Source organism: Ptychodera flava, chromosome 22 (assembly GCF_041260155.1).
Source record: "Ptychodera flava strain L36383 chromosome 22, AS_Pfla_20210202, whole genome shotgun sequence".
In the NCBI taxonomy this organism is placed as follows: Eukaryota; Metazoa; Hemichordata; class Enteropneusta; family Ptychoderidae; genus Ptychodera; species Ptychodera flava.
In genome coordinates this window covers 4,496,390-4,516,439 of record NC_091949.1, presented here as the reverse complement: position 1 = coordinate 4,516,439, position 20,050 = coordinate 4,496,390, and the positions used below count along the sequence as shown (strand labels likewise).

General features: G+C 37.0%; 1 protein-coding gene across 1 annotated transcript in view; it reads left to right on the top strand.

Annotated features, from left to right (window-relative positions):
- The first annotated feature begins 4,966 nt into the window (after positions 1-4,966).
- LOC139123398 (uncharacterized) overlaps positions 4,967-20,050 on the top strand; it is a 42,116-nt gene continuing 27,032 nt past the window's right edge. The window contains exons 1-5 of the mRNA XM_070689544.1: positions 4,967-5,210; positions 9,334-9,475; positions 10,980-11,099; positions 17,817-17,939; positions 18,293-18,409. Of these exons, the coding sequence (XP_070545645.1) occupies positions 4,971-5,210; positions 9,334-9,475; positions 10,980-11,099; positions 17,817-17,939; positions 18,293-18,409 (742 nt within the window). The 5' untranslated portion in view covers positions 4,967-4,970. The remainder of the gene's footprint in view (positions 5,211-9,333; positions 9,476-10,979; positions 11,100-17,816; positions 17,940-18,292; positions 18,410-20,050) is intronic.

The window sequence follows — 20,050 nt, the reverse complement described above, 5'->3', positions numbered from 1 at the left end:
TGTATTTTGTCACATATCAATTGTACTTGATTAACTTTTCCTTTTGCTTTCATTTGCTTTATCGGTAAGTGTTTACCAGAACATAGCATTCTGTACAGTGCCGAAACGACACCTTTTTGAAGATAAGAACTATTTTGAACAAACATGTATACAAAAACGTTACCCCTTTAAAAATTTACAGGATTAGTTGTACACAGCCAATTTATAAATGTCACTTACTGCAATCGCCTTTCACTGTATTTTATCAATTTTCCACTTTTCTCACTTAACCATTTTTGCTTAATTAAAATTTGTTTCGTCCATAAATGAGCCCAGAAGAAAACATTCTGTAAACGACCAAATATGTATTTTATGAAAAAATGACAATTTTCTCCGAAATTGAACTCTCATTGAACACGTATGTATGCTCATCGTGCATCGTGGCGTAGCTTTGTCAACGTTACATAAGAAGAACTAATTGACCAAAATGGGTAGAAACTGTATCAAAAATGAAACCTTGCCAACTTTGTCACATAAACTTAAAAGAAATCTAAACAAGATTATTGAGCGACAGGATATGTCGATGCAAAAAGCCTTTCGTATAGTTGACATTGAATGAACAAAAAAAATTGACTGTCGTTGTCGTTACCTATTGCTATCGAAGGGGTTATAAACAGTTGCAAAGAGCGGGAGCCCACGGCGTTTTGACAATCACCTACAAAAAGCTAAAGCCTCAGCTGTACATAGCCAAGTTACGATGTTACATAGCTTATAAGTGAATGCAACATATTCTGCATAGTTGTGGTTGTTTTCTCTACAGCAGGATTTTCAATGTTTTCTTTCTGTTTTTATCATATTGTACAAATGTGCAGTCAATTCAATTTTGTAAACATTAGCGGCATTAATGGTGTAAAACATAAGCAAGCAATGAATACAGGGAAAGATAGGCCGCATTTAAATCGAACATATTTTATCTGATTTTACAAAAATGTGTATCTTTATCTATCTTTGCTGGAGGAGTAAAATCGCCAGTGTACCGGAGAACTGTGTTGTTCACTAATTTTCACTCGGAAAAAAGTGTGCAGATCCCGATTCCCTGAGCTAATGTCATCTCTTTTTAAGGTGTTAGGGAGTGTTTTGGCCGAGCGGTTAAGCAACTGATGTGATCGTTAGTGAATAGTTACCGTACATTTTTGGTTAGAATCCGATCAAGAATTTAACAGCAACTTCCCCTATAAAAGTAGGATTATCGTAAATCTATGCAAATGTAATAGATATGACATTAGGTCCAATAATCGTTATCATTCAAGGTAACTATGAAATTTACCAGATCCAAGGAACATATCGATGATGACAAAGGCAATGGGGTCATCTTGAACCACGATATAGTGGTGGTACCAGGTGTCCGGAATGGGTAAGCGTACCCTGCCAGCTAGCCGCACCCGTCAAGATTGACCCAAAGCGACAAATCCGTGAATTCACCAAATTACTTTTGTGAGTCAAAATTTGGTATGTTGTCACTCATCATTCGAGAAAAAGACAGGTCATATTTTGATACAACATCTCCGTATCTACCGTAGAACTTCTTAAATGATTTCACTTATCTATTTTCTGAGAATCCTTGCCTCACTAACTTTTGAGCTAATAGGCTGTTTCTAACTCGAAAGTCTTCATATAAATTGCATGCTCTACTGTATCTAAGAAGTTGTGAAATATACACACCATAAGCTGGAGATGATGGTATATTGCTCGACAAAAAGGGAAAGTTTATGATTTCAAAATTGAAATCGTCTCTTTTGTCATACAGCTTAGTATATAGTGTATTATGTCTAATTTCAAACAATACGTCTAGGTATGATGCCTAGTCCACACTTTCCGTTTCTTTTATTTCTAAATCATCTGGGTAGATGTGGTGTAGATAATTGGATATACCAGGATTGTTTAAACTGATGAGATCATCAATATATCTGTGGGTGTTGTTAAATCGCTTGGCAATCCTTTTACACCCAGATTTCTGAAGTGATTGCATGAACTCTGCTTCATACGAATACAAAAATATGTCTGCAAGAAGTGGGGCGCAGTTTGTGCCCATGGGAATGCCTATGGTTTGCCCGAATGTCATGCCAGCAAACTTGATAAATATGTTGTCAATTAGGAATAATATAGCATTTGAATCACCTCAACGTCACTGTATTTGAGTTTGGCATCTCTGTTGTTGGTTAAATAGCCTAAGTTGCGCTTGATGGCAATGCATTCATACCTACGACTACCATGAATTCTTGTAAGAGAAGGCTTTCTTCACGAGAGATGATAGCCTGTCTTTAAGTTTGTTATGTGGGATGGTTGTGTACAAAAAAGCGAAGCTACCAATCGGACGTGCCCTGTTTGGTCCTAGGATCCTATATTTTTTGCCATGTTTTAGGCGTTTATTGTCATTGAATCTTGCATATGAAGTCTGATGTTTGACTAAACTTGAGTCGAAAATAAACCGTAAAAAATGTTCATTTTTGTCGGAGAACGCATATGTTTCAAAATGTGTTCCTGTACGACCATTTGACACATCTTTGCGTATGTCACGAAAGTCCCCATCATGATTATTCTAACTCATCATACCGTTAAAGCGATGCTATGAGAATTCAAAGACTCCCGCCAAGTGTATGCAAATGGCTGCGACATCTGCAATCCCCTATTGTGAGCAAACGATACTGTAACGTCTCGTTTAATGTTACCTTCCCTGTGAAAACATATTAAGGAACAAGAATAACATTCAAGACTGTGTCAATGTTTATGATAGCCTCGAAAATATTAGCTGACATTAATATTACTGTTGTTCCTCATTTCCGATTGTTATGATGCACTGAAAAGGATTAGTAATTTCTTATCTTGTGTCTGCATAATTTTGTATTTATGTTAGCTACATTATACAGTGTCACTGTACAAGCTTGCTATATTTTTTCGATTTGCGTTCAATTGATGACTCTTTTGTTGGGTAATATCTCCTTTTTGCAACTCGGGATTTTGCAGAGGGATATGTACTGCACGGTGTTGGTTCAAATCTGATTTACAATTAACAGAATTCATACAATAACGTATAATGAAGTGTTAGTGACTATGTCAATATCTGTTTTCTCGGAAATTTTCGTGATAATTTGTACTTCGTTGTTCGTGGTCAATAGTTATAAAGCACTATAAATGAGCAGCAATTTACACAAGAAATTACTTCCGACATCATAAACTGACAAAAAGTTATGAATAAAGGGCAATATTTACAATTCAAACACAGGCACCCAAAAATTAGATTATGGATCTGATGGAGTACTCAATTGCAACCAATGGGTCAACTGTTAATTTAAGGGCCATTCATGCCCTGGGTCTAGTTCATATTAGTACTTTACGTTAAACGTTCGTATGTTTGCCAATATGCATGTGTCTTACCTTGTTTCATACCATTTCGTTGCATTTGCAGAATACTGCACTTAGAAATGTTAGTAAATATATATATATATATATATATATATATATATATATATATAATATTATATATATAATATTATATATATATATATATATATATATATATATATATATATATATATATTTATTTATATATTGGGGTTTTGGATTTTCTATCTCTGAGAAAAATTAAAAATCTAAAAGTGTCTATTTGCTATAGCTACCTTAAATTCGTGAAAACGCTATTTTCCTCCTTGGACTGACTTTGTGAATTATTATTTGTACATTGTTACTACGAAACTGCTGTTATGGCCCGAAAGCCCGTGTTTAAGGCATACTTTCAACCTATATGGCAAAGTCACGATTCTTGCCTAACCTTGGAACATTGTCATCATCTCACCTTTGTAGCGAAAAACCTTGGAACTGGTCTGGAGAAAATGTTTCCCCCTAATTTTAAATTTACGATGTCACATAAAATACATTGCGCCAACTCAATGTTACTTCACCATTGCAAGAAAGTTGTTTTCGAGACAAGCCTCGACAAGGAAATGTTCTCAATGGAAGAGCTGCCTTCACTTTAAAGTTGCACTTGCATTGATTTCAAACAGTTGCAAAACACCCAAGCAGATGGTGAACATGGTATATTGCAAGTAAATTATGAATCGAAAATTTTCCGGATCTGAACGATCTTTCTACGACAAGTGTCACAAAAAAGGCATCTTTTGCCGGATTCTCTCTCACCATTTCGATGTGTTTCTCATGCTCATACATGTCTGCAAGACTCAAAAATGGTGTTGCCTGCTCCCCTTATTTTAAAATGTGACTTCCTGTCATGACTCTATCGATCAAACCTCAAGAGAACGCGTACTTGACGGTATTCGAGAAAATTGCTCAAATTGTGCAATGTCCTTGACGCGACAAAAATAACACAGAACGTATATACCGAAGATATTCAACTAATCTCCGTTTGAGCGATTTCTCAAGGACACAAGAATGTGCGCAGACGCCGCGGATATGGATCACGAATCGTGCTGATATGAGTAGCTATATTAATTGAGAGTGAAATTTTAATGACCGTAATGTGTCGTCCTCACAAAAGCAGAAATGTATTTCTCGCTGTTTGTTTCCAGTTTCCACTGGGGCTCCTGAAAAACGTCTGGCAACCAATTACCAGATTGACGAATCCTTTTAAACCATAAAAAATCTCAAAACGTTCTATTGATTTTTGAAGAGTAAGAATTCATATACGGAGATGTGCCACTGGTTTTGTGAACCAAGAACGAAACACACAGTGTTACAGAGCAGCTTTACTCGTCATCAAGTTTATGGCAAGGTGATTTGAATTTATAATTTTGACGTTATTGAGCTTTAAAGAAATCTCTCCAGGGACCACGACAGAATGATCTCTGCTTTGCGGCATATCAGGTGATGTCTCCATTATATATTACTCACAAGTCACTTTGTATAAATCACGTGATAGTTATGCTAATCTTTGAATCACAAAATGTTCATGCATCGACTTTGTAATGACAATCAACATGGACAAAGCACATGCACGTAAGATTAAGATGACTGGCAAGAAGAAGAGAGGTTTACGGAGCATCATCTCAAAATTTGCGAAAAATACCACTGCCCATGGGATAGCAAACATTTCCAATAGTACATCAACTTTTGGTCGGACTGTCTGGTCGGTTGTCTGTGTGACGGCTTTTAGTCTTTTTCTATGGCAGTCCTCAGAGCTGTTGAAGGATTATTTAGAATACGGAATTAAGATCAAGGTGAGTAACTAGAATTGGGTCACAAACTCAAAGTACTCTTTTGTTCAAGAATTCCATTTTACTTCTCATACCACTCAGCATAAAAGATGAACCTAACACCGTCTTTTTGGTGCCAGGACGTCCACGTATCACGCTTCTTACAGGTTGTATTCTGCAAAATTAAAAAACGTTTACGGTTTTCTTTCAGAAAAAAAACATGTTAAGCTTCAAATTGACTAGATCGTGCGATACCCTTGACAATACCATTTGAACTTAGTCTATTTTTCAACCTTTTTTCTTGGCTATTCTACGCTTGTTTAGGAAGCAAACTTTCTACCGATCACCGATACAATGCTTGGACGTATACATAGGTAGAGAGAGAGAGTATGAAGCAAGCTCATGCTTCGAACATAATTTTAAATATGTAATCAAACAGCGTACTATTAATACCTGCAAAGTCGAAATAGGAGAACTCACGGACCAAGGGTGTTTCGACGACCCTCTACAAAAAGCTACAGAATCAGTTCAACATAACCTAGTCAAGATGCCAATTAGCTTATAGTGGTCGCATATTCAAATATGTGCATTTGACATAGGTCTGATTGTCACGTCTACGGTAGGATCTTTAATGTATTATTTCTGTTCTTATCGTGTTCTATAAACGTCGATGTAACACTAGTGCCATTGATTGTGAAAAACAGGAAAATATACGCCGCATTTGAATCGAACATCTATGCCTGATTAAACACTTTATGTGTGTTTATCTATCTCTCCCGGAGGAATAAAATCGCCAGAGTACCAGAGAGAATTGTTTCGCTCATTCATTTTAACTTGAACAAAGTGTTGAGGTCCCTGTTCTCTAAGTTGATTTCTTTCTTTTTAAGAGTCATGAAAGTTGATTTTTAGCTGAGCCGTTTGAGAAATTGGTACCGTATATTTTGAGTTAGAATCAAACCGAGACTTTACAAAATTCATATTAGACCTTTACTGCAAAAACGTAATGAGTAACAATTACTGCATTAACGTTTGTGTTGATATTTACGATGTTCTAGAAATTACTTTTATTTGTTTTATCTATAAATCTATCGATGAAAAAGGCATTTTGTATACTGTTCAATGTTCTTCTTATAGAATAACAATTTTCTCGAACGTTACGAATCTCTTCGAACCCAAAGGTATGCCCAATCAAAACGTTGCTTTGCCAACGTTACATGTGAAGACCCCAATTCAATTGTCCAAAAATGGGCTGAAACAGTGTCAAAAATGCATGCTTGCCAACTTTATCACAAGAACTTAGACAAATCTAAGCAAGATTGTTGAGTGACAGAGGATCTTTTTGCAAAACAATTTTTAAATTCGTATCATTGACTTTGTAAGAACATTGAAATTACTGATGTCGACAGAGACCTATTCGATCTGACAGACCGTCGTCATTACATATTGCTTTTAAGGAGTTATAAACAACCGCAGGGAGTTGGGGTCAAAATGTGTTTTGGCCATCAGCTACAAGAAAACTATCGACATAGCGTATAAATTTAAGAATTGTGCACATTCTGAAATGTGTATTCTGTATAGATATGATTGTTATCTTTACAGCAGGATCTTTATTGTTTTCTATTCGTACCGTATTGTTCAAACGTGCAGGTACTACCATTGTACAAACACTAGCGCCATGAATCGGGGGAAAGAAAACAATTAATGGATAATGGGACCATTGAATCCAACATCTAATACTTGAGTTACGACAGTACGTATCTTTATACATGATTCCCAGTGGAATAAAATTACCAGGAACCAGAGAAGTGTTTTTGATCATTGCTTTTCACTGGGCGATAGTGTGTGGGTCCCTATCCCTTAGTTGAGGCCATCTCTGTTTTTAAGGTTGAGATTTACACATGTGGTTTTGGCATAGACCCTCGAGGGTGTATGGTTTTGGCAACTGTGGCTTTGCTAGTTTAATGGGTACCAAACGTTTTGAGCTAAAATCCGATCGAGAATTTACATAGTATAATACGCATAAATTTAAGCTAAAATTTGAGCTAAAATCCGATCGAGAATTTACATAGTATAATACGCATAAATTTACTTTCCCTGTCAAAATATAATAAGGAACAATTGCGGCAGTTGGAATTGACTGATTATGTTCTCAGAAATATTCTCTGACAACAATGTTACAGTCGTTTCTGATTTCTGATTGTTATGATGCACTCAACATGACGCCTAATTTATGATTACCTTGTCTCTGCATACATTATACATTTATGTTAGCTGACAATATACAGAATCATAATTCATATTTGCTGAAAGTCAACATCGTTTACTGTATTTTATCCCTAATCCATTTTACACAATTTACCGTTTTGGTTCAGTGTTAATCCATAATAAGTGTACACCTGAATAAGGCATTGTTATACTGCAGCATCTTCATTATTTTCTGGCTATTCTCATCGTGATGTATAAACTATTCATGATTGTTTGGTTGACTACATTAGCAGGTTGTGTTATTGATTCCTATCTAAATACGTTTGAAGTATATTTATGTGGCGTAACTGTTTTTCTTTTTCGACTGTCAGGAGTTATTAAGATGCTATATACATGGCTTAAATTTCTTATCCATGACCTAACGACCAAAGTAAGATGTATTTACATGCTTAAATTTCTTCTCCATGACCAGTGAACTCTGTGTACTGTTTCTTTTCTATTTTGTGGAATTCTTTGATGAAAACGAGGAGTTAAATTTTTCTGCGTTGTTTTGGTATCGAAAGAATTGTGATGGTTTCCTAATAAATGCAGTCTAATGGGTCACTTAATGCATCTGGCTTATGTTCATTGATAAATGAGTTGAAGTCGCTTCGAATGCAACTTTTAAATTTCTCCATCAAAATAAGTTGTCGTACCTTTGCATGATGTTCACAAACCTTCTCAGACGAACGACAACGGCCAAACAGTAGTTGTTCTCTTATCGACGAGTGACGAGTAAATTCAATATAAGTATAATATTTCACTTTCATGCAGTCTCTATAGTTCTGACGATCAGCTTTTGGAACTTATGTCTAGCCCTTGAGGATTAATCCTTACAGGGAATCAGTGTCCATTCCCAAACAGTGGAAAGGCTTCGGTGTGGCACTACAGCCATACTTCAATTAGCATAGACACTTTGCACATAGCGACGTGACGTCAGTACTTTAAGGTCAGGCAAGGTCACCAATTATGTATGCCGCAAACAACTAACAACATTCAAAATACGAATTATTGCACAAACCATGACCATCACTAAGTGCGTAATACAGACTTTCTACATAATTTCTCATATGAAGTAAGTAATTTAGTTAACTTTGTTATTATTCCTAGGTTTACCTTAATGAGGCTAATCAATTTTTGCTCTCGCATGGTAGTTGAAGTTGTGGCTGCCTCTCAAGAGGGCAGCTGAGCCTACATAGCAATAAGATGGGAAGATTATAAATGTGTATTCGTCTGTTGGGGTGTTCACAAAAATTACATTGCTCCCTGTCCATTCACTGTTAAAATGACTCTCATATGAATGCTGTTTCTGAGAATGAACGAACTTGCGCTCCACCACGAAAAGTCGATTGTCCACAGGGTTTCTCTATTTGCCACATCAAGATCAAGGGTTAAATACCTTGATAGTCTCATCTAGGATTTTTCTTGACCAGTTACATTCACATTAGAATAAATGTAGCCTAACACTTATATCCGCCGAGGTACTTATGCTTGCCACCATCAGCACTGTTCTTGTATTTCCTGTATTGACTGGTGACCACTGTGACAGTGGCCTTTCATGCGAACGAAATGCAGCAATTTACAAGATTTAGATTGTATGTGTCGATAGTAAAGTTCAGTTGGTGAAGCTTATTGGTTAACACGGAAAAGAAAGGTGTTTTAATTATTGCCGTTTGACTTTATAACGTTTAGCAATAGAACCTAAAAACGATATGTCTATTCTAAATACACGTATTGCTTGGCCATGAACTGTCACGGATTCCCACCTACTTTCCTACCGACCTACCTATACCTACCTACATACCTGCTTACTTATTCACTGACTCCCTGACTCATTCACTTACTCTCTCACTCACTTACTGGTGAATACCTAGCTAACAATCTTTTTTTTTTCGTTTCTTAGTTTGATGTTGTTTCTGTACCAAAGCTGTCTTTCCCCACGGTGACTGTCTGCAATACAAATAAGATTCGAAAATCAGAGATCTTGAAGTCGGAACACAGAAGAATACTCGTTGTTGATGAAGACGTCGTTCATCCTTATTACGGTAAGCAGCCTTTTTTACCTTTGCTTTTATATCTACATTTGAGTATACTATTTCTTCCACGACTGTTCTTAGATTTTCGAAAACAGTTTCACTCAGAACTAATCCAGTGAGTTTGAAGTATCTATTGCCTCAGTATTCTTCGGCCATGCTAGTGCATAGTTTTATCAATGACATCAAGGAACATTCTTCTTTCTAAGGCAAAATGTCCTGCCAGGGCTCTATAGAATCGTGTGGAATCAATAGTTAAATTGCGATACAAACTTTGTTTTCGGAAGTTGACCTGTAAATTTATTATTTCTCCTTTAAACACCAAGAATCATATTCCTCTGTTGTTTTTGCAACCTTTGGTAGTTAATTATATGACATATCATACTAACTGTTCATCACAAATTGATCGTCGAAAACAAATATGTTTTGATGCAATGCACGAACTGTATTTGTCAACCAAACCTGATCAAGAGATATATTATACATTAAATTGTTCTGACTTAGAAGTGTGTAATTGTTTGACTGGTATCTTTGAGCGATTTAACGTTAAGAAGTTAAATGTAATAACAGTACAATTGCGGTTCAGAGAGAACAACGCTCATGCACACTGTCAAAGACACATTAGTGCACTGTAAGCGTTTTACACAGAACATACTTCGCATATAAGCCTTAGTCTTACTCCAGCGGCTGCTCGGACGAAATAATCATTCTTATTATCTAGTTTGGTCTCGGTTGCACCATATTGTCGTTCTCATACCATCTTTTCTCTACACTCAACCAATACGAAATAATTATCCTTATCAGTAATGATGTCGTTGTAGGAATCGGAGCAGCTTTTGTAAGATATTAAAATATTTCGTAAGATATTAATGTTTTCCTTTCGGCAACAGGTAGAAAAGACCAATGATAACAGGAATATAATCTTGATGTATGAGCCTTCTTACACGTGATATTTTGATAAGTTTGTTGTCTTTTCTAAATATTCACATAAAATGAAGCCTGTTGCATAAAACGTTTGCATGCATTCTCATTAAGACGAACTTAATTAATTAATTACAATGGGTATTCTATATTATGTCTGTGGTATGAGCTCATATTTAAATGAATAGAAGTCGCCTTACCTTCTTGTAATACGTTATTTAGTAAACGTTGTTCATATACAAGAACTCACAACAGTAGAACTTCATAAAAGTTACAAATACTGTTAACCAATTATTTTAGATATCTTTCGTTTTTAATGAAACGACGGCATTTGTTTAAACAGATTACTAAGTCAGTCGGTAAAGCAAAAACTAAAACCAAGCAATCATAGCACACAGCAAAACACTAAATCAGGCAATGAATATATCGCCACGTTTAGCTTGAGTCGCATCAGGGACATTCTATATCCAATACTAAAAACTTTCCCGCGATTGAAAATACATTTTTCCTCCACAGCCATTATAGATCTTTGATGAACACGTACATGCGACTTACGATTGACCGGCATTTCATTGTTGTTGTTTTTTATTCTAAGCCCCTTGCCTACCCAGTGACTTCACATGTAAAAATGGTACACATTGCATCAAGCAATATCTTGTCTGTGATGGTATCAACCACTGTCAAGATATGAGCGATGAAGATAACTGCGACTATGGTAAGTGTTTGGAAAACATATAGTTGTGAAATATTTTCATGTATAGTGTAATGTCTAAAGAATGCATATAAACTCTGACAACGTTTTCTTTGGGTGAGAGATGTTTAGTCATGGTCGAAAATATGACCATAGTTTACCATAAAAGTTAAAACAAAATCAACTTCTTTTCTAATTCACAAAGTTTTGTGACGTAGCCATCTGATATCATTACACTATCTACGTCACCCTCCCTGTGTGCAACGCGACCCTGTATCATATTCAATGCAAGGCATGTTGTGCTGCATGATATATAGATTAATGGTGTCATATCTTTACATGGTAAGACGTTTCAAGTACATCCCAACGTCTAAGAGACTTAGAAAGCACAATTTCTTATCTGTTGTTGAACAATTACACTGTCTACTGGGTAGTGTACTTGTATGTACCTGAGACATGAGTCGCAAACGCATGATACTGTATTATGTAAAGGGTTATGATGGTCACAGGATAGCAATTGTGCATTTTGTTTAACTGGAAGAAGTTTAAGAAAATATTCGTCATAGTTGCTGGCTATAACGCTTTTTGGGACTGTATACAAATATGTAAAGCATGTATTGTAGAATAAATCTTCCATAACAACGTGAGAGATATATGTTCCAACTAAATTAGTAGTTCAGGAAAGAAATATCAGATATTGTAAAACAAGTTATGTATCAGAGTAGAGATCATTTTTTCTATCAAATGATGACCTTACTATAATCATACAATCTAATGGTGTAGATACACAATATCATAGAAAGATTTAACAAATCGCACGTAGACGTTTTAACCGAGTGTATAATAATATGCTCACTCTGTTAAGAATTGGTAATGAAATTCAAATGTAAGACAATAAACTATGGTAATAAAAAGTATTGCTTATATACTACAATTAACGTCATCGTGGCCGGTAAAACAGAAATATATTACACTTACTTCGTACAATTGAGAAAAAGTAGTCCTTGTAGGCAGTATTCTTTAATTTAACCTCTCTCCCATTTAAGATTTCTGGTGACTGTATGATATATTATTAAAAACCAAACCTATTAGTCTGACATTAGTATTACCGTTTTGTGCAATGGTTTTAGAAAAAGGCATATCAAGTAATTGACATTGTGTTTCAGTAATTTTAACCACAAATGGTATTTTCACAGGATTCATGCAATTAAAATCAGCATACAATTACTTTCTCAGTGTAAACAAAGGCCAAAAAGCTGTCTTGTATGACTGGTAAATCTTCCTGTTTATTGATCACGTCACTTAAGGTAGCTTTCCACCTTTGTTTTGGTATTTTGAGACAATAACACGATTTTTTTATCCCTGAAAAGTATTCCTACAATATTGATCTTCCTGTGTGTAGAATATCTTGGTCGTGAAGTTCCTGTTTTTGGGTGAAATTTTGGAATAAAAATGTACGAGAGGCACAGGTGTACATTTTGGCGTTTGAGACTACCGTTAAGTCTTGATTGACAAGGGATTACGCTAAGCAAGCAGCGTCACAGTATTCGAATGCACTTGGACAACATCCGCTGTGAAAATCCCATTAACACCTACCGTTCACTGCGTGGGTCAAGACCATAGTGCACCTGGCAATTAGGCGTCGAAAGGTGGGTCTTACCGTTTTTCTCATGGGGGTGGCCGCTCCCAAAAAATCACAATTTATCGACACAATCGGACAAGGTCAGACTTATGACATTTTTTATTGCCATTCAAAAGGAAAAAACCGAACCAATTTACTAAATCGCCTCTTTCTCAGTTCGGCATTTTGTCACATTGCAGCACGTTCAAAAGAGTTTAAGGTAGCTTTCCGCCTTTGTTTTGGTATTTGGAGATAAAAACACGATTTTTCTTTTATCCCTGAAAAGTATTCCTATAATATTGATCTTCCTTGTGTGTAGAATATCTTGGTCGTGAAGTTCCTGTTTTTGGGTAAAATTTTGGAATAAAAATGTACGAGAGGCACAGGTGTACATTTTGGCGTTTGAGACTACCGTTAAGTCTTGATTGACAAGGGACGTTCTTGATTGACAAGGGGATTACGCTAAGCAAGCAGCGTCACAGTATTCACATGCACTTAGACAACATCCGCTGTGAAAATCCCATTAACACCTACCGTTCACTGCGTGGGTCAAGACCATAGAGTGTACCTGGCGAAAGGTGGGTCTTACCGTTTTTCTCATAGGGGTGGCCGCTCCCAAAAGATCATAATTTATCGACACAATCGGACAAGGTCAGACTTATGACATTGTTGACGGTACAATTTCAGATTACAAAAATGGCCCACACACTAAATGTTTTATCTGGGACATTTTTGTGCTTTTGTAAAAGCACCAGGAGTGGTGGATAAGTTTCGTAATGATAAACATCTTCGAAGAGGCTGTCCCGTATACATAAATGGTACGTTCCATTGGCGGCCTCAGTGACAGCGGGAACGCTGGAATACCGCAACAGACACCCGTCACATCTACAACATTCAAGCAACATTCGGCCTCTTTCGGCCGAAGTTTCAGCTTCTTTTGGCCCCAAGACATTTCGACACCCCTGTTACGATTTATTTTTTTCCCTTCAAACTTATAAGTAACTGACAGACCAGTCATATTCATAAGCGTGACCTTTGCGTTCTGACCAGTATGACTTTTACAGTGCCGTTTAGGCGCCGCTTTTCAAACTTTGACAGTGTCGGCGGCTATTGCTATTGAAAATGATATGAAACTCTTTCCTCACGGTTTTTCACCATGTTCTCACAAACTTTAAAGCATGTGAATGCTGACACTATATTTCTCAGTGTTTTGATTTGTAACATTTGGCACGAGTTTCCCCAACCAGGTAGTGCCGAAACGTCTTTGGTCGCGTTGCCTAAACGTCTTGGCGTCGGAAATTGTGCGGCCGAAACGACTTTGCGCCAAAAGGTCTAGAAACCCGACATTGTCCGTTCGATGAGAATACTGAGTGAGTTGAACAATTTATGAATAAAAATGAAATATCAGAAACCGCGGCACTTGAACTACTTGGGATTAGAAAATACAAGGTGGAAATAAATTGCATGGGCTTCAAGACATCGACAGGAAATTTTCCCGTGCAGAAATCACACGCCACAAAACAATAGCTGCTTTGGTTTGCAGACGTTTTGGCACAATGGCAGTGAACTGATAATGTCGAAGTCGTTTCAATCCCGCGGTCCCGTTTTTCCTTGTCCCATTTCGTCACCGACCTTGACAAGGTAAAAACATACGTCGACTAACAAATGTTCATCGTACACCGGACGAATGTGAATCAAATGATTTTATGGGAATGGACACGACAACATTGTTATCAGTTATCATGGCAGTAGCCAAAATGCTGCAGGACCGAAGACAAATTTCAATATGAATTTGACCGTCACAACGTAATAACGTAATCGCCCTGAGTTTTCATCAACATGTCATCATTGGTCGGTAAACCATTGAATGCGACGCTTACGGGCTAACTACTTGAATACAGTGCAAAACACCACCCTAATCCTGAAATTTACATGTAATGAAGACGGGTCTGATATCATATTCGCCTGGAATCGATGGTACTCATGTTGGATACGAACGACAGCAGAGAGTTATCTATCTGTGACGTATGACGCTTGACGAGCGGTCTATCGCATGCAACTTGCGCTTGATGAAATGACGTACTTTTCTCTATGTTCATGTTTTCTCAACTTCTCTCCTTTGACTTTTATGCCGCCGACAGGCGATTGGCTCATTTTAGCATAAATGACTCCAGAAACGGTCTTCACCCACAGAAATGCTGTACAGAGTGAGGACGAACTATTGTCTCAGAAATGCTCGTAGTTTGATAAGTGTTAATCGGTTTTCAAGGCGCGTGAAGATCTAAAAAATGGCTTCTCGCTAGAATCCTCGGTTACTCTAACCGTAATGGATCACAGCATGGAGCTGTTCTTTTTATCTCCATGATCACAGACACCGCAAATGTACATCCACATACAAACGCAGATATTTTTGTTGTCAGCCAATATTGTTTTCTCTATATCACTCATCGGGCTCGCTTTCATTCCGCAGCCGTGAGTCGTTTCCGAGGTCGAATCGAATGCTGCCATAAACTTACACTACAGTGTACGCTTGTCATGGAGGTAATAAGTCCAAACGCTCGTGTAGACGGCATCGAGGTGCCGTAGCAGTTCCGACAGTTAGGTCGAACAGTTAATACTCTATTTAAACCTTACAACTAATCAGTCAACAGATTATGCATAATCCCTTCCCTGGCACCCCAAGTTTATTTACTCATCAGCTACTGTGTAGATTGCGCTCTAAAAAGAGTATAACGCTCCCAAAATTCACCCTTTTTAGCCTCATTTCGACCGTTGACACTGATTTCAATGAGTGAATATACTGTTGAAGTTGAACACTTTGATTTCACTATCTGGTTTTAGTGTTTTGTCGGTTGAGTACATTGTTTATTGCCATTCAAAAGGCAAAACCCGAACCAATTTACTAAATCGCCTTTTTCTCAGTTCGGCATTTTGTCACATTGCAGCACGTTCAAAAGAGTTTAACTCGAGAACGCGTGAACGGAAGTTCACCAGATTTTCACAGACGTTTGTCAAGTAGGCTGTCTCCAAAGACGTTTCTCAGTTTTTTTTATGAAGATTTTTAAGGTGAGTTATTGCTGCTTAATTAGGCGGCATTTTTAGACAAATCGGTTGATAAACTTTGACTCAACGATGTGAAAAAAACTAAGGTCTTTTTCAAAAATCTGAAACACGGTTTTGTAGCCAGTATTCTGATGACCAATTGCCCGTTAACACCTAAACAATAGCCCCTCTCCGCCCAGACTTAAACTTTTTTACTTGAGACTACACATGTTCTTTACACTTTCACTAAGATCTTCAAAAAAATTCATCGCACACTAATTTTCTTGATAAAACAAAAATATTCATAGAAATAGCTTTCAGGTGATCTATAATACTTGGGTAAAAGTACACATCTTGATGGCAAAATTCACGTTTGAAAATAGGTCGTCGCAAAGGCGGAAAGCTACCTTAATATATATTCTCCAGTTTTTAATTGTACAATGGATTGTTTGTCATTCGTGCATTTGGAACCCTAAAATTACGATTTATACTTTCTTTTATCAGACATTGTCGTACCACTGATCCCTTTATACATCCTTAATTAAAGGTCGAGGAACTGAACCTTTGTCACCTTACTTGTCATAAATATAGGGTGCGTTGCTAAACCAATAAGTGAGATTCCCACGATAGCGTCATACATAGAGATGGATGTGTATCAATACTAAGGCACTTTATATAGCTGGTGTCGAAATGTCAATTTTCATCTTATGTGAGGGGACGTGTACTATAATAACAACACGCTATGACCTCAGCACGTGAATTGTAATTTACAGATGTCATTGCCAAATGTCATTGCCAACATGTCAACTGTAGAATATCATGGCATTACTCACGGAAATAGCTTCTCTGCTATACAGTTCATGCGATGAGGTAGTGGTGTTGACTTGGCGTGGCTAATTGGTTCTCAGACATTAATTATATAACAGTTTTAATGGAAATCTCATATTACAGACTTTAGTTTATGGTGCCAATATAATTTATGTCATGTATAGATTATGCTTTAACCGTGATAGAACACAATGTGTAATGTACACACTTAGTCATGTCTCAAGGTAAACGCTTCGTAATGTGTTATTAGAAAGCTACTACTATTGACACTTGGAGTCAATGAATAAATAAGTGAATCAACTATTAAGGCGCGGAGGATAATTTTCGGGTCTTTCTAAACAATATAGAGCCTCAAATTGATCTTGCAAAAATACCTTATATTAATTACTGCATTTTCCGAATCGATGAAATTCGATTCCGTGATGTTTAGAAAATAGTACACTCCTAGTATACGTAACTCTGAAGGTGAAACTGATTGATTGAAAAATCGAACGATACAACACTCATTTACGCTGCCGTCACCGGTCTCGCGGTTGTAAACTCGGATCCCGATCTCGGTCGTCAATGTTTTCGTCTAACGGACTTTGATGTTTGCAGTGACACATATCTCGCCCGTAGATAGATCCTAATTTTGTTACTTGACGGAAACTCTGTTATTTTGTGAGCGTTGTCTGAGCGAGAATTTACGGAACTTTTTGTGTGATGAATGACATTTATCGTTGTTAGTCGAATGTCTTTTTGCTTTTGCCTCCTATGTCGCTTTCCCGAAGATTATACGGTACTCATTTATTCAGGTGAACTTACGTTGAGATGTAGATTTCAGGTTTATCGCCAACCGGGATCGCCAGGTACGACGTCCACATTGAGCCCTGCCTTACGACTCGATTGGGGCCTGGCCGCGACATTACTGAGCCAGTAAAATAAAACGATTGACGGTATCCCCATTCTATTCTCGGGAATAGCTATATAGTTTTAAGCAACTCGAAATTTCGTTGGACATGCCTTGTATGTTTCCAGGTATGGAACCTTTTTTGTAAAAATGTCATGAGAGCACGGCATCGATCACTACAAATTGGTCTGTGTCCGTCGCGACTTTCAGGTAGAAACGGTAAGCTTACCATGTAGGAAAAACGTTCCGGTTGATGACGTACAACAGGGGTAATATGGATTTCTTCTCTGTGCTGGTGTACGTCACACAGGTGGAGATACGGGCCAGTTCATGTGATAAATATATATATTGTAATTATTAGGTGAATGTGGCAGTGATCAATTTAGATGTGCATCTGGTAGTCCTAAAGGATACTGCATCGATGACAGATGGAGGTGTGATAGGAAGGATGACTGCTACAATCAAGAAGATGAAATGAATTGTGGTACACTGTTTTCACTAAATCTTTTAGTTGGACTGTGACGCAATTATTCCTGTTTCCTTGTTTCATCAAACAAATTGAACAGTTTTGTTTCATTTTAAAAACGATATTGAGTGAAAAATTCCCGAAACTTGTACATCTCATATGCTAAATGCACTTGGCTCAAAGCATTTATAAAATAGTTTGCTCCTGAATAAATGCGCAGCTTTTTTATTTTCATGGAGTAAATGCCAACTAAACGGTATTCGAAGACATATAAAACATTAATTATCATTTCTGGAACTTCAGTTTAAGCTTTCAAGTAATGTATTTACTGGCCTTTAAATTGAAAGCTGACATATATTCTTCTCTACTAGACTGTCGTGACAAGGAATTTCAGTGCGATGATTCCAGTGGTACTTGCTTAACTTATGACATGGTCAACGATGGCATCAAAGACTGCCCGGGTGGAAGTGATGAAAACTCTGCATGGGGTAAATGTCTTACTCTCTCTCTTTCTTTAATTAGCTTTGGTTTTAACATCTTAGAGACAACCACACCAGCTCTAATTCTAAAAAATTAAAAAGTATCGATTGGGTTTAGTCTTAGAGTCAGAGTTAATTGAAAAATATAATCTGCGCTACCAACAAGGTATAAGGTTCGAGGGAGGGCCTTAATCTACACAATGATCAACTCCGAACTTCATCTATGACTAGACTAAACGAAGAATAAATGTTCAATAAGAGGAAAACGGTAACGACACAGCCCGTAAGAAATCCTGCAAGATCTCACTTAGTAGTATGCGAATTTTATATCACCCCTTGTGACACATACTAGTCTTTTGAATCATAACAATTTTGAACCTTTGCTGTTGACTACAAGGCATTTAAGAATCCCCAGATATCTTTAAATTTACGATATGTGCAGATATAATGCAGCTTAATATGCATATTCCTTATTTCACAATTTTACGAATACGTAGATAAATCGAATACTTGTCACAATAAAAATCTCACGTTACCGAGCTACTTGTACGTATATTTGCAAATTTAAGGTTAATTAATATTCGCAAACGATAGCGATTCATTATATCGTAACAACCACACTGGAACAGTCTATCTTAATACATGCTGCATAAATTAATACAAGTGTGTGGCGCTTCCAACTCAAGATATGTCAGTGTGATAACAACTGTAAGTTTTCGATCGGGTTTGAATCAACGACGTACGGCTTCCCGTCACCTAGTCGAGACGCCACATTTACAACCGCTCGGTCAAATTCTCACTCTCAAAAGAAGAGTGGTTCAACCGAGCTAAGATGTTACAACTTCAAACCCTCCACACACTCTGGAGTTCATGACGCACTAGCACTCACACACTCGCTAACATACATCATACAAAACCCTCATCAAAGTAATGAATACACATCTTTTTACTGCGCAAAAAACAGCCTCAAATATTTACTATTCCCTGCCGTTGTTCGGAACATTTCAGCGTCAGCAAAAGCTTATTGAAAGTCAGTTATTGATTAAAGTGACACTCCCTAAGTTAGCTCTCACCAGCTTATTATACCTAAGGCAAATATTTAATTCAAGTGTCACCAAAGGTTTTATACATTCAAAGCACGATTTCAAATATTCATCAACTCCAGCCACTTGACAAGAAATGGAAACTCCCATTCATTTGAGAGTTCAATATTTAAAGCTGTTTTTTTCATATAATTTGATTCGCAAACTCTTTGTATATATCCCTTATAGAAAAACAATATGAATAAATGAAAATTAGCAGACTATTGATAAGAAGCTATTTGTATCTCCCACTCAAATAAACTCTCTGTGCAATCATACTTTTAGCTGCAGATATTGATGACTATCTTATTACAATCATAAACAAGAAATTGACAAACTATACACGCTTTATATTTGTAAAGTATGGTATAGCGCATTGAGAAATTAAAAGTCGTTTTTATAGTATCTCTATTTTAGGGTCTTCAATTATATTACCCTACTCGTTGAAATGTACAGTAAGGACATTTAAGACTTACTGGTCTCAGTCAAATTGACCCAATGGTGTAATATTAACTCGGCAGGATAATGGTGCAACCACTCAGATTTGATATTTTCATTTTGTCTTCCT